The sequence below is a fragment of the Mchenga conophoros genome, linkage group LG3 (assembly GCF_057382185.1).
Source record: "Mchenga conophoros isolate Kocher_MC1m ecotype Shallow Benthic linkage group LG3, M_conophoros_male_GT1.1, whole genome shotgun sequence".
NCBI classification, from domain to species: Eukaryota; Metazoa; Chordata; class Actinopteri; order Cichliformes; family Cichlidae; genus Mchenga; species Mchenga conophoros.
Genome location: NC_140528.1, coordinates 50,932,655 through 50,948,081, shown reverse-complemented (window position 1 = coordinate 50,948,081; position 15,427 = coordinate 50,932,655). Strand labels below are relative to the sequence as shown.

Here is a 15,427-nt window from a genome sequence, read left to right as displayed (position 1 = left end):
ACCTAATGAGTAAAGTGTCATCCTTCATTTGGTGGTTCGCTACAAGTATATTCCATATTAACTACGCCCCCTGCCCCCCGGAAGCTGATCAGCTTCCGTTAGTTTGCTCCGTTTCGAGTAGTGATGGTAAATTTGATTCTTTTTACTGAATCGGATTTTAATGAGTCACTCACCAAAGTGAATCGGAAATTTTGAGTCATTTGATTCACTGAGTCAGTTGACCAGAGAGTGCAAAAAAAATTTACATTTTCACTGAAACTTAACTTGTTTCTCTTTTCATGTATATCCTACTGCTAAGATGAATGATAAAAAAAACAACTATTTTATAGAGCAAAAAAATTTCTAAAATTAAGCAATTTCCTATCAAAACTGCTTAATAAACATTTATTTTGTTTATTTTTATTTTATTAGTATTTTCCTTAAATGTGTTAAATATATATTTTCTCAACTAAATGTCCACTGAGCTGTGAGCCAGGGGGCGGTAATGCGCCTTAACATTGGTTTCCAACCAAGCAGAAGAAGAAGCTGTGAGCCAGGAGGGAGGGGGTGATGAGTGAGTGATTCGTTCACATGATTCAGCACAGGAAGGAAGGGGGTGAGTAGTGTTACACCCCGGCCTAGGCAACCGGAGTGCAACACGAAAAAAGTAAAAATAAAGAAAAAAAAAAAAACCCACACACACAAAAAACCCCACTAAAGCTCACCACCAAAATCCCGAAACGAAAGTATCGACAAATCTATTTACAACAAACTATTTATTTACAACAAAACACCAAACTATTTACAACACGGGGGAGATCGCGACCATGACACACTGAAACACAGGGTTTAAATACATAGAAGGAGCAATTAGGGAATGGACCACAGGAGGGAAACACAGCTGGGGCAAATTAGAACTGACGAGACAGGGAAAATGTAATCTGAACACACTAAGATAACACAGACTTTCAAAGTAAAGCAGGAAATACATAAGTCATGCAAAAACAAAACACTGACACACCGAAACGTAACATTTCCCCCTACCCAAAAATCAAACATGTAACCCCAAGTGAAAAGTTTGATTCAGACAAACGAAGGCTGAAACGAAGGCAGACGAAGCTGATGGAGGCTGGAGCGGTCCCACTGACCCTCCAGCAGACGACGAAGGCTGGAGCGGTCCCTCGGACCCTCCAGCGAAGGCGGATGAAGGCTGGAGCGGTCCCACGGACCCTCCAGCGACGACAAAGGCTGGGGCGGTCCCACGGACCCTCCCCCCAGCGAAGGCGGATGAAGGCAGACGAAGCTGATGGAGGCTGGAGCGGTCCCACGGACCCTCCAGCAGACGACGAAGGCTGGTGCGGTCCCCCGGACCCTCCAGCAGAGGCGGATGAAGGCTGGAGCGGTCCCTCGGACGCTCCAGCGAAGGCGGATGAGCAGCCCACCAGCTGCACACACGGACACGCAGCCCACCAGCTGCAGAAGGCTGGAGCGGTCCCTCGGATCCTCCAGCGAAGGCGGATGAAGGCTGGAGCGGTCCCTCGGATCCTCCAGCGAAGACAGACGAGCAGCTCACTAGCTGCACACATAGACACGCAGCCCACCAGCTGCACACACGGACACGCAGCCCACCAGCTGCAGAAGGCTGGAGCGGTCCCTCGGATCCTCCAGCGAAGACAGACGAGCAGCTCACTAGCTGCACACACGGACACGCAGCCCACCAGCTGCACACACGGACACGCAGCCCACCAGCTGCAGAAGGCTGGAGCGGTCCCTCGGATCCTCCAGCGAAGGCGGATGAAGGCTGGAGCGGTCCCCGGGCCCTCCAGCAAAGACAGACGGAGGCTGAAGCGGTCCTCGGACCCTCCAGCGAAGACAGAAGGCCGAAGCTGTCCCTCCTTCGGACCCTCCAGCGATCCCGGACCCTCCAGCGAAGACAGACGGCTGAAGCGGTCCCTCCCTCGGACCCTCCAGCGACGGCGGACGGCTGAAGCGGTCCTCGGACCCCTCAGCGATTGGACGAGCCCCCATATGTTACACCCCGGCCTAGGCAACCGGCGTGCAACTCAGGAAAAATAGGAAAAAGGGAAAAAAAAGGGCCCCCAAGCTCACTGCTCTTAGGGAGGGCGAACTCATAAAAAAAAAAAAAACTAATACGAGCTACCACAAAAATAATCCCAAAACGAAAGTATCGACCACTATTGTCTTTAAAGCAAAATATGATATTTATTTACATCACAACACAAGGCGCCAAACTATTTACAAGGAGGAGGGGGGGGGGGGGGGGAAATCGCGACCATGACATACAGAAACACCGGGCTTAAATACATAGAGGGAGCAATTAGGGAATGGACCACAGGAGGGAAACACAGCTGGGGCAAATTAGACCTGACGAGACAAGGAAACGTAAACTGAACACTAAGATAACACAGACTTTCAAAGTAAAACAGGAAACACATAACAGTCACGCCAAACCAAAACGCCTAAAACAATACACTGCCAACGCCGAACCATAACATACCCCCCCACCCAAAAAAACAATCATTTAAAACATACAACCCCAACGAAAAATGTTCGTTCCATGTCCAGCCCATATGGCACCGGCCGCCGTCCCGCCGGCGACGCTGATGGCTGGACGGGTCCTCCAGTGGAAACGGACGAAAGTCTGGAGCGGGCCCTCGGATCCTCCAGCGAAGACAGACGAAAGTCTGGAGCGGTCCCACGGGTCCTCCAGCGAAGACAGACGAAAGTCTGGAGCGGTCCCACGGGTCCTCCAGCGAAGACAGACCAGCTGGACGAGCCCCCATATGTTACACCCCGGCCTAGGCAACCGGAGTGCAACACGAAAAAAGTAAAAATAAAGAAAAAAAAACACACGCAAAAAACCCCACTAAAGCTCACCACCAAAATCCCGAAACGAAAGTATCGACAAATCTATTTACAACAAACTATTTATTTACAACAAAACACCAAACTATTTACAACACGGGGGAGATCGCGACCATGACACACTGAAACACAGGGTTTAAATACATAGAAGGAGCAATTAGGGAATGGACCACAGGAGGGAAACACAGCTGGGGCAAATTAGAACTGACGAGACAGGGAAAATGTAATCTGAACACACTAAGATAACACAGACTTTCAAAGTAAAGCAGGAAATACATAAGTCATGCAAAAACAAAACACTGACACACCGAAACGTAACAGTAGCTTAAATGTGCTGTTAGCATGTTAGCAGAGCGATGCTACTGTGAACCGAGGAGCTATTTTCTTGATGTGAGCTTCTACTCAGGGTTTTTTTCTTCCAGTTCAGAGCAGAAATTTTTTGTTACGATACTGGATGTTGTGTTTTTCTCCACAATTTTAATTATAAGCTAGATACATTAGTGATGGGCAGATGAAGCCCCATGAAGCACTGAAGCTTTTCATCCAATTGGTTCACCCCAACGCGAAGCTTCATGAAGCTTCATTTGCTCTAGCAGGACACCTACTGGACGTAAAAATATTAGTTGGCATGAATTTGAAGAGTGTGGCATTTTGCACACAGCCTGTAAATGTCAACAACAAAAGGAGTGTGTAAAACATGTATATTGTAGTGATGGCAGTATACTGTGTATATTTATAGTGGCAGTATGGGAAATGATTATTTGGAAATGCTTGAAATGGAAATGATCATTTACTGTGAGGTGAGGTGTGGTTGGGGTGTGGACAGTAGTTGTGCTTTTGTAACGTTGAGGTATGGACAGCTACACACTGAGGCTTTGAGCCTCAGTCCTGCCTGTTCACATTTTATTCTGTAAAAACTAAATTTTCACTGCTTTTATGACCTTTTTAGTGGGGAGAACATAGCTAGGATTTAATGATTTAACAAATCTTTTAAATCCTTTGTCCTCCACAATGCTAAATGGCTGGGAGTCCTCAATCACCATGCTAACCAGGTCTTCATCTATTTGAGATTGTTCTCCTGAGGAAAGACAATAAAGATAAAGCACAAATATAAATATCACACACGTAACTTATAACAGTTGTATAATATTGTTATATCATTTAGTAACATTACTGCATGCTATATTATCATTGCATTTGATGGCTCACCTGGTCTTGCTCCACAATCGGTGTCCCCCTTATTCTCATGCAAAGCTCTGTAGTGCCTAAGCATGGATGAGGTGTTGTTGTTATATCCCAGCTCCCTGGCACATAGCAAACACTTCACCTTGTACAAAAGTCAAGACAGCTCAACATAAATTGTATTGCACCATCAGTATCATGAAAATACATCTTCTGTAGAAATTTACATACCTTGTTGGGAGGAATAAGATCAAAATGTTCCCACACAGGGGAGGACATCCTCCTCTTCTTAGCTGGCTCCATTCTCTCCTGACTTTCTCTCCTCACTCTCATAAACCTCCAAACTGTCTCCAAACTCTCACTAACCGCAACTCTCCATCAAACACCCACATTTTGAATGAAGTCTGAGGGGTTTATATCGCTGTCATATCTCGCGGCAAAGTTCGAACCACTTCATGAACCAGTCACGTGGTACAGCCGGGCAGCGAGGCTTCGGACGTCATCATTTTCAGCTCCTCCCATAAATGAAGCAAGCCTCGATACGCGCTTCGCGGAAACGCCCCCTCCATTACTCGACACACGCTCCGAAGCCTCGATACAGAACGTCCCATCACTAAGATACATTGCTGCTAATAGCAACAGGGATGAGTCAGTGGGGCTTGTGAATCATGATTCATGAGTCAGTAAAGTGATTCTGGAGTATTGAACGATTCGTTCATGATTCGTGCAGCCTGTTGGTAAGTTGTGGAGGAGAAGTCCTCGCTCTTCTTTTTCTTTTGAACCTATAAAATTATAAAAGCATTTTTAAAAAAATAACTGACCTGTTTGTGATGTGTTCCTTGGCGTGTGCTAAAGAGATTGTTGTGCATGTTCACATTGTTTTTTGTTTGTTTTTTTACTGACGTGTAAGTTTAATCTGTTCAAACAAATCGTTGCGAAAGTAACCAGTGCAGCTCTTCAGAGACTTCAGCACTTCTAGCGTACAGGGGACGACAAGTAAGGACAGACATGGTGACAGTTCATATGTACCTAACATGTATGTAAGGTACATATGAACTGTCACCGTTATTAGGAAATCTCCTTGGGAAATCATAACATTTGATCAGAAATAAATAAAGAAGGAAAAAGGTGTTGGGAATGGTTTTCAGGGTGACGTGCAACCCTGTGCTCTCATGTAGTAGTATTATTTTTAAAAGAATAATTTAATGATTGTTTTGTCAAAGTGGTGAAAAAAGTGAGCAAATCCTTAAAAACTGACATTGTCCAAACATTTTAGGACCAAAGTACTAAAATTGAAAGCACTGAAGAAAAATCATACACAACATAGTACTTGTATATTGAATTTTATATCACCCTGATGCTGCATCAGATTTTATTTCCTTAATGCTGAGTGAATTTATAAGAAACGCTGTGATTTTAAAAGTGTGACCTTAGAGCCATCTGGTGGACCTTGAATATACTGCAGATGGGATCTACAAGAAGTCACAAGATAAATTTAAAAATATATTTTAAGTGTTAGTTTAGTTTAAATTGACATTAAATATTACTCTACTACTACTACTACTAATTATAATAATAATATAAAATTAACTAGAATAAAATAAATAAGTTCCATGTTTCCAACCAATATGATTCTTATCTTGATGCATGCTCAATCCAGGTAAGTAAATCGCAAAAAGTTGATTCTGTTCATCTGGACGTGGCGTTTTCAGAGCTACAAAATTCTTGTTAAACACTTTTTTTTGCATAAACAAACAGGTCTTAGGGTCCAGAAGTTCTAATCATTGTCATTCGCATGTCTAGCTTAGTTTGCAATGTAGCGTTGTGGTACCTTGCTCATTCATAATGTTCAATAAAAACTTGATGTTGACCTACTGTTGTTTGTGCTCCCTTGTTTGGATATACAGGTTAAAGATGTGTGAAACCAACATGTGGTCATGTTTCTGAGCTGATGGGCATCATTCACTACAGAAATGCATGTTTAGACCAGAGATCAAACTAGTTTCACCAAAACAAAAGAAACTCACACAGTCACTGACACTGACAGGAAAAATGGCACATAAAACAGTTCAGCTGGACCAAGAAACCTTCTCTTGTTCCATCTGTTTGGATCTACTGAAGGATCCGGTGACTACAGCCTGTGGACACAGCTACTGCAAGAACTCAAGAAATAAAATGTTGCATTTACTCCACCCAGTTATGTCAACCGGTTCCACATAACTGGGTTAGTGAAATATAAAATGTATGATACACTTAATTTGAACAACAAATTTTAAGTACATCTGTCAAGTTTTGGCTAATTAAATGAAAATCACAAGAATGGTGTTGTATTAACTAAATATCATAATGTTGATCTAACTAACATGTTGACTTAAATTGACAACACTAAATAAAATCTACTCAACCAAAACAAGCCCTACCTACTCTATAAAATAAGATGTTGCATTTACTCCACCCAGTTATGTCAACCGGTTCCACACAACTGGGTTAGTGAAATCTAAAATGTATGACGCATTTAATTTGAACAACAAATTTTAAGCACATCTGATAAATTGACTAACCCTAAACGAGCTCTAATGAAACTATAGGATTAAATTACTTACTCTATTTAAAGTAAATTGAATAAATCAAACACAATTTTATTCAGTTAACCCAACTTTAATAACACTTGGTGTAAAATGTGCTGAAGCAAACTTTGAGCTGTTCAAAATTCTAGATCAATGCCTTTTTCCTAAACAAAAATATCTTCACATATATGCAAGTGCATATTAAGTTCAGGAAGACATAATACAGAATGTAAAAATCAAGTTATTAAAACTGGAAAGTGTTGTGATTCCAACATTTTTAACATGACTTAATTTAAACTTGCTTTGGGTACAATGGAAAACTCACAATTCAGTCCTATAAACAACAAGTAGAAATGATTTTTAGTGGCATTTTTGTCCATATTTAAAAAAACTTTCAGTTTTTCAAAACTTAAAATGAAGTCCAAACTTAGGAGCAGTCTTGTTCAATGTAGCTGGATGGTGGTAAAAGTTCAACATGAACAAAGCATGCCAAAAGGTAAGAGGCCTTGCAGAAGTTCTTGCGGAATTCAAACTGAACCGTTTATAAAGTGCAAGGAGATGGGTTTGAGAATCTTGTAACCAGTTCAGTGTCCTCTATAGTTCAGTGCAGGCGGCTTCACTCAAGCAGTTTGTTTTTCAGAACTTGCACCTTCATGGATAGGTTGTTCCCATCCAACTCCATCAGCACCTTCTGAAGAAATTCAAATATGTATTTCATGTGCTTTGGGTACCTCAGATTTAGACTGTAGATTAGTCCAAGCAGGAGGGCACACCCCTTTGCCACATCACTAAGAGCTTTCAGCACAGTGTATCCTTCTATGATGACACAAATGTCCTCAGGTGTATCTGCAGAGTCTGCTCCTTCATGTCTGACAACACAGACTCCTAAAGTCAGCTGCTCCGTTTCTCTTCTTGCACTAAGATCCACATCCTTAAAATGAAAACAAGGTGGGGGGAAAAGCTAATTGCATATAGATACATATGAACAAATGAGCCCACCTTCAATTTACTATCCCAAATTAAAAAACAAACAAACAAACAAACTGATCTTTCCCCTTTTCTAACTTACCAAGAATTCCTTGAACAGGTCATCTGGCTTTTTATTTAAGTAGACACAGATAGTTTTTAGAACGCATTCCCGTCGAGCATCAATGCTGATATTCTGGTGGAGATAAGAACTCAATGTGAGACAAGATTTTGGTTCTTTTCCACCTCTTCCCAAACCAAAGTCAAAAATATTAACAGATGACTGATTAGCGATGAGTAATTAAACAATGTTTGACAACTCACATTAGTGACATTCAGTGAGGTTAATGATTGGTTAGGCACTGACTCTTCTGAGTCAGATCAACAAATATATGAACACAAAACTAGAAGCTTTTCAATTTTGACAATACATGAAAGCTTTCACTTTTGCTTTAATCAATTCTAGACTGTTCAACAATATAATTATTAATTGTACCCCTAAAAATGTTAAAATGAAATAGAAGATTAGAACTCGGCAATATGGATTCAAAATCCTATCACAATATTTTCTGGTATTTATTACGATAACAAGAGTTACAATAAAAGATAACAGTAACCACAATCACATCTGAGCCACTTTTGTTGCATCTACTGACAGACAGAACTAGCTGACCAACGTAAATTGAAGGGGGGAACACACAAATTGTCACTTTGATAATCAATGGAACTGATACAAGGAGTTAAATGCATTACATATAGCTGTATTACACATAATGCTGCATTTTAATGACACAAGATAAATGCATGTCTTACACTTTAATCACTGATATTAACACTAAACCAGATATCAACACGGGGTAGAATTCCTTCAAACAATGTAGCAACTTATTTGATGCATGTTTCTAAAATACACTATACATATATTTCATTCTTCAAACGGATAGGATCGCTGGCGCTCCTGGTGCTCATTACTGACACCAGGGAGCATGCGCGGTAGATGTTGGGAGTAATTTTAAAGCTGCAGTTCTTAGTAGGCAAGTTGCAGCTTAACATGAATCGTAAAACATTTTGGGAAATTACACCGAAGTGGGCCCAATAATATTTGTTAAATGCCTGACTACTAACACCTGTGAGAGGCATACAAGCTAGAATGCTAAAAAAAAAATTACCAGACATCATTTGTTTTAAAATAAAACATACAGAAGTACTCCCGAAAATGTCGGATGTTTATCATTTAGTACACATTAACCAAATTTGTCATCCTTAAATGGTTGTACTTACCAAATAATCCTCAAATGGCAATGGATTTTATCCATGCTGATTGCATCAACATGATGCAAGTTTCGGTTGAAAATGGCGGTTGTTCAAACTTCCACACTGCACATGTGCAAACTGAGAAGTACGGAGAGCCTGTTAGGACAATCCTCTTCAAATTAAAGTGCTGTTCATTTTAAATGAACTTTTTACATTGGATTTAATGTACTGCATTTTGTTGTATTGAAATATTGTGTTATTAATTAAAATCAAAACAATATCCTTGTGTTTAGAGTTAAAAATCAATTGGTGACATTAATTTTAACATAAAACGTTTACATAATGCTAGCAACATCAGTGTATCATTTCTTAGAGTGTACAAGTCAAACACAACAAGGATTTAAATTCAAGACTGGAATGACAACACAATCAAAACAGGAATCAGAAATCTATCTGAACAATAATCAGAAACTAAAAACACTGTGACAAAAGAAACTGAAATTCAGCAACTCAGTTTAAAACCAGGGATCATGACAAAGTGTCCAATAAGGTGATGTTTTTGTTTCTCTGTTTCACTGCCTCACTCATTATCAGTAATATAATAAAAAATTTATTTTCATTGCTTTTTTCATAAAGCAAATCTCTGTATTGATTTTTATGTCTTACTTATATGTTTATTGATGTTTGAATCCTTTGATCATTTGATAGACTGTTAACTCCATTTTTTGACTTTGAAAAAAAAATTTCAGAAGAAAAATGTCCAAAAATCATTTGAAACACAGCTGATTACAAAACAAAACAAAAAAAATGTAAAAATGAAAAAGGAGTTGTTTCAAAAGAGAGACTCCAAGAAAAATTGACCCCCCCCCCCCCCCCCCCCCCCACACACACACACACACAAAAACTCTGTTAATTATGCTCTGTACAGAAAAGGGTATAAAACACAGTGTCTACTTTAAAGGGCTCCTATTCCTGGAATCACTCACAACCTGACCACTCCTTCCTCTTCTAAACATAGAAACTACTCTTTGTGCATGCATTTCCTCATTCTCTCCTCTTACGTATATAGATATATATCTAAGGGCTGACAGGCTCCATTCACTGCAGACACACATTAAGTTCAGACCTCAGGCTAGTTTCATTTCTACAAAACAGAAACTGAAACCGTCACTGTTACTGGCACAGAGAAATGGCAGAAAAAGGAGTTCAGCTGGATCGAGAAACCTTTTGTTGTTCGATCTGTTTGGATCTACTGAAGGATCCGGTGACTACAACCTGTGGACACAGCTACTGCAGGAACTGTATTAAATCTCACTTTGATGAAGAGGACAGGAAGGGAATCCACAGCTGCCCTCAGTGCAGGAAGACTTTCACACCGAGGCCTGTCCTAGAAAAAAGCACCATGTTAGCAGCTTTAGTGGAGCAGCTGAAGAAGACTGGACTCCAAGCTGCTCCAGCTGATCTCTGCTATGCTGGACCTGAAGATGTGGCCTGTGATGTCTGCACTGGGAGGAAGCTGAAAGCCATCAAGTCCTGTTTATCTTGTCCAGCCTCTTACTGTGAGAAACACCTCCAACCTCACTGTGATGCAGCTCCATTAAAGAAACACAAGCTGGTGGCCCCCTCCAAGAAGCTCCAGGAGAACATCTGCTCTCGTCGTGATGAGGTGATGAAGATTTTCTGTCGTACTGATCAGCAGAGTATCAGTTATCTCTGCACATTGGATGAACATAAAGGCCATGAAACAGTCCCAGCTGCAGCAGAAAGGACTGAGAAGCAGAAGGAGCTCGAGGTGAGACGACTAAACATCCAGCAGAGAATCCAGGAGCGAGAGAAAGACGTGAAGCTGCTTCAACAGGAGGTGGAGGCCATCAATGGCTCTGCTGATAAAGCAGTGGAGGACAGTGAGAAGATGTTCACTGAGCTGATCCGTCTCCTCCAGAAAAGAAGCTCTGATGTGAAGCAGCAGGTCAGATCCCAGCAGGAAACTGAAGTGAGTCGAGTCAAAGAGCTTCAGGAGAAGCTGGAGCAGGAGATCGCTGAGCTGAAGAGGAAAGACGGCGAGCTGGAGCAGCTCTCACACACAGAGGATCACAACCAGTTTCTACACAACTACCCCTCACTGTCAGCACTCAGTGAGTCTACACACTCATCCAGCATCAATATTCGTCCTCTGAGCTACTTTGAGGATGTGACAGCAGCTGTGTCAGAGACCAGAGATAGACTACAGGACATTCTGAGAGAGGAATGGACAAACATCTCACTGACAGTCACTGAAGTGGATGTTTTACTGTCACCACCAGAGCCAAAGACCAGAGCTGGATTCTTAAAATATTCACAAGAAATCACACTGGATCCAAACACAGCAAACACACATCTGTTATTATCTGAGGGGAACAGAAAAGCTATGTATACCAAAGAAGAACAATCCTATTCTGATCATCCAGACAGATTTACTGGATGGCTTCAGATCCTGAGTAAAGAGAGTCTGACTGGACGTTATTACTGGGAGGTGGAGTGGAGAGGAAAAGGAGTTGAAGTAGCAGTCACATACAAGAATATCCGAAGAGTAGGAAAATCAGACTTGTGTTTTTTTGGATTCAATCAAAAATCGTGGTCACTGAAGTGTTATATCAACAAATATGAATTTTGGTACAACAAAATCCAAACTGTCCTCTCAGGTCCTCGGTCCTCCAGAGTAGGAGTGTACCTGGATCACAGAGCAGGTATTCTGTCTTTCTACAGCGTCTCTGAAACCATGACTCTCCTCCACAGAGTCCAGACCACATTCACTCAGCCGCTCTATGCTGGACTTTGGCTTTGTGAATCTGATGGCGTCTCTGCCGAGTTCATTAAACTTAAATAGACAGAAGTCATTGACAGAAAACTGGATAAATGTGTGTTTTAGTCTACAGTTTTTTTTCTCTGTAATCATTGTTACTGATCTTGCAGTTGCGCTTTTCTTCTTTGCATACCATACCATCACCTGTTAGTTAAACTTTTGTTGTCTAGTTAATGACTGACTTTATTTGGGTGGGACTTCATCTTGTGTTTGTTTAGCCATGTAAGGAAAACAAGGCTCCCATGTTTTATTCCGTCAGTGTATTCTTCCACTGCAAATGGTAAGTAATGTAAAAACACTGCTGCCACTTTTTTGGTTTCTTTGATGATTGATTAGACTTTTTCTTTAGTGCTGATATTACTGTGTTATTTGCAGCTTTAGGTGGTTTTAATCGTTAGCATAAGTTTGGCAGACATTCTTGCTTTCACCAATGTTCAAGAGTAACAGTCGCGAATTAATTGTCAGTATTATTGCTATGGAGAATAAAACATTAGAGCCTGTCTCTGGTTTACCTGATGATATTCTCATGAATGGGGCAGAGTATTAAGTATCACCTTAAAGCACTTGTTGCAGGCTGCTGAGCTTGCATCAGCATAGAGTATGCAACCAGAAGGCCTTCTCGGTCTTCGAAGGAGCCGGCCCACGCAGACCACGAAGGCCGGGTCTTCCAAAATGTGCGGCCTATGAATTGGGACATAGCTTTTGTGTGTGTGAGTTTGCATGTGTAAGAGAGATACTGAGAATTTAAAATATTATCTGTTAATGATGTAGTTGACATGATGTTGCATACTCTATGCTATTAATTTTAAAACTGAAGTGCTGCTAATTGAACAGTATGTGCTGTAATGCATTAATACAATGTACCAGAATAGAACAGAATGGAATAATACAGTGAACAGGAGCAATGAGAAGTATGCAATGTAATGATGAGCACTCCTAAAGATCTGCAGAAAGGTTCACAGAATCATTTTCCCGCTACAATCTGATATGTTTACATCTTTTGCTGTGAAGTACAGCCAGACTTTTGACCGCTTTGCCTTGGGCATTTTTAATCTGTAGCTCTGCTCTAAAAGAACTTACGTACCTGGGCCTGCTTACTACGCTTGCAAAGGTAAACTGATTGGCTAGAATCCAAAGTGTATGACATCTCAGGGAAAAAAAGCACCGAAATAAAGCACTGAAATGTGCGCTGCTTTTCGGTCTGGTTACTACCGTTTATGTCAGAACCGGTGCCATCATGGCACCGGATACCGGTACCCATCCGTACTCTTGACCTACTGATCTCCAAGGGCCTGAGCATTTGAAAGGTTACTGTGTCTGATGTGGGCGTGTCTGATCATTACTGTGTTTTCTTTGAAAGTAAAATTTCAGCCCACACAAATATATCAACAGCAGTGATCACAAAACGGTGTATAACTGAAAACGGTAGTGAGATTTTTAACCAGGTCTTCCCATTAACCTCTGACCTGTCCAGAGGGTCAGTCAATGAGCTCGTCAATAGCTTCAATGCTAACATGTTAAATGTAATGGACACTATTGCTCCCATTAAGGTGAAGGTTATCTCTGGAAGGAAAAAGTCTCCATGGAGAAACTCCACACTGGTGAAAAATGAAAAAAGAGAGTGTAGGAAAGCTGAGCGCAGATGGAGAAAAACAAACCTCCAGGTTCATTATGACATTTATAAAGAGAAACTTCACAATTATAATTTACAACTGAGGAGTGCAAGGAGGTCCTACTTCTCTGACATCATCACTAAAAACAGCCATAATGCTCGGGTCTTATTTTCTACAGTTGACAGGCTAACAAACCCTCCTGTGTCAGTGGCAGCTGAACTTCATTCAACCATGGCCTGCAATGACTTTGCCAAATTCTTCACAGACAAAATCAAAAAGATTAGACAAACAATTGGTACATCAACAGCAGATCCAGGATATGTACTGTGTCCACCAAAAAACTGTTTAAACACCATCAAATAGTTTCACCCTATTAAGAGCAAAGACCTGGAGGACATCTTAGGTAAACTGAACTCCTCCTCTTGCTGTTTAGATGTCCTGCCAACAAGTTTTTTCCAAAAAGGTCTCAAAGACTTTGGAATCAGACCTGTTACAGATCGTCAACATTTCTTTAATGTCAGGTGTGTTTTTAGAACAACTAAAAACTGTAATTAAACCTATACTGAAAAAGGACAATCTTGACATGACACAAATGAACAACTACAGGCCGATCTCAAATCTCCCAAAACAGTTCACACAATACACATCACAGCAAAAGCACCTCCCACCCAAATGGTTCTAAGACAAGGCACTATGAGTGTGTATGTGTAAACATGTGTATGCATGTGAGAATGTGTGTGTGTGTGTGTGTGTGTGTGTGTGAGTGTGTGAGAATGTGTGTCTCTTTGTGTGCGTGACTTCCAACTGTTTCTAACAACATCCTTAGTCATAAAATGGTAATCTCCCCCCACACCCAATATTCATTCAGAACTCTGCTGCTCGAGTCCAAAAAAGTGGACCACATCAGTCCAGCTCTGAGGTCTTTACACTGGCTGCCTGTCCGTCAGAGGATAGACTTTAAAGTTCTGAAATTTCCCCTTGTGGGACTAATAAAGGTATCTTATCTTATAAAGCTCTGAATGGTTTAGGATCAAAATACATCAGTGACCTCCTGACCCAGTATGAACCTTCCAGATCCCTCAGGTCATCTGGATCCGGTTTTTTAATCAGTTCCCAGAGTCAAAACCAGACATGGAGAAGCTGCATTCAGCTTTTATGCTCCATATATCTGGAACAAACTCCCAGAAATCCTCAGATCAGCTAAAACACTCAGTTTATTTAAATCCAGGTTGAAGACTCACCTGTTCTCAGATGCATTTGAATAAAGGACACATTTGTCAGCTGCATTTGGAGGAGTCTACAGTTTTGGACAGCCTTCGTCACCTGGCTGTGATGTAATCGGCCTACAAATGCATCTTCAGGAAGATGCAGCCCATGGTTTTGGACATCCCCGTTATCTCTTGTTGATACTCATTCAGCACAATCTCCAGCAGGTGGAGGGTTGCGAGTTTAATGTTGATTACTGTTTCCTCTGACAGGTCTGATCCAGTTGGGTCTGCAGTGCAGCCTTGTGGAGTGGGGGAAGGAGTCGGCAGGGTCTGGATTAGCAGACCCTCTGCGAGGTCCCACAGTTGCGCTGCATCCTCTATAGGAATATTAGAAAACACCTTGTTTTTGACACTAAATTGTCAAAAACAAGGCGTTTTCTAATACCCTCGTATGCAGTGTTGTGTCTGTCCCTCTTGATGGCGTCATCAACCTGGCTAAACAGACAGTGCAAACCACTCCAGTTGCTCCCCTGTATAAAAAGGGGAGTCCTTAAACCATGTCGTGCGCTCTTCGAAGTTTTGGAGGGTAAGGATTTAACCTCCTGTTTTCAACCCCTCTGGTAGCTATAAGACTTTCCCTGTCATTACATACACTGAGAAAAATAAACGATCAGCCTAAACCCTGTAAAGCTCGGGGGCTGAGGAGCATATAGCATCTCTACAATACAATAGTGCAAAAGAGCTGGTGGGTGGTGGTGGCGGGGGGGTGATAAAAGCACATACATATTACTACTCATGTATGAGTACAAGGTAGGAAGGGGAGGCCGGGAGACTCTGTGATACAACCTATACCACTAATCTTAACCTTACGAAGAGGAACTTTCAAGTTAGAATCTATATTACATCCTGAATTGCCCGTGTGTAATAAAT

General features: G+C 41.4%; 1 protein-coding gene and 1 long non-coding RNA gene across 5 annotated transcripts; one reads left to right on the top strand and one right to left on the bottom strand.

Moving 5' to 3' along the window:
• Window positions 1–6,695: 6,695 nt before the first annotated feature.
• On the bottom strand, window positions 6,696–8,912 carry LOC146579280 (uncharacterized). Its single transcript, XR_014890526.1, has 3 exons — window positions 8,862–8,912; window positions 7,684–7,776; window positions 6,696–7,545 (listed from the first exon to the last, which is right to left on the bottom strand). It is a non-coding gene; the product is annotated as an uncharacterized LOC146579280 (long non-coding RNA).
• Window positions 8,913–10,021: 1,109 nt separating this feature from the next.
• On the top strand, window positions 10,022–12,276 carry LOC146579279 (tripartite motif-containing protein 16-like). 4 transcript variants are annotated; one of them, XM_085263147.1, is made up of 2 exons: window positions 10,022–10,218; window positions 10,621–12,276. In XM_085263147.1, the coding sequence occupies exons 1-2, from the start codon at window positions 10,024–10,026 to the stop codon at window positions 11,698–11,700; spliced, it is 1,275 nt and encodes a 424-aa protein (XP_085119273.1). In that variant the 5' UTR covers window positions 10,022–10,023; the 3' UTR covers window positions 11,701–12,276. The 4 variants fall into 4 exon arrangements, with proteins under 4 accessions (XP_085119273.1, XP_085119257.1, XP_085119267.1 ...); XM_085263131.1 differs by having other exon boundaries at window positions 10,024–10,058; window positions 10,194–12,276; XM_085263141.1 differs by having other exon boundaries at window positions 10,024–10,256; window positions 11,076–12,276.
• The last annotated feature ends 3,151 nt before the right edge of the window (window positions 12,277–15,427 follow it).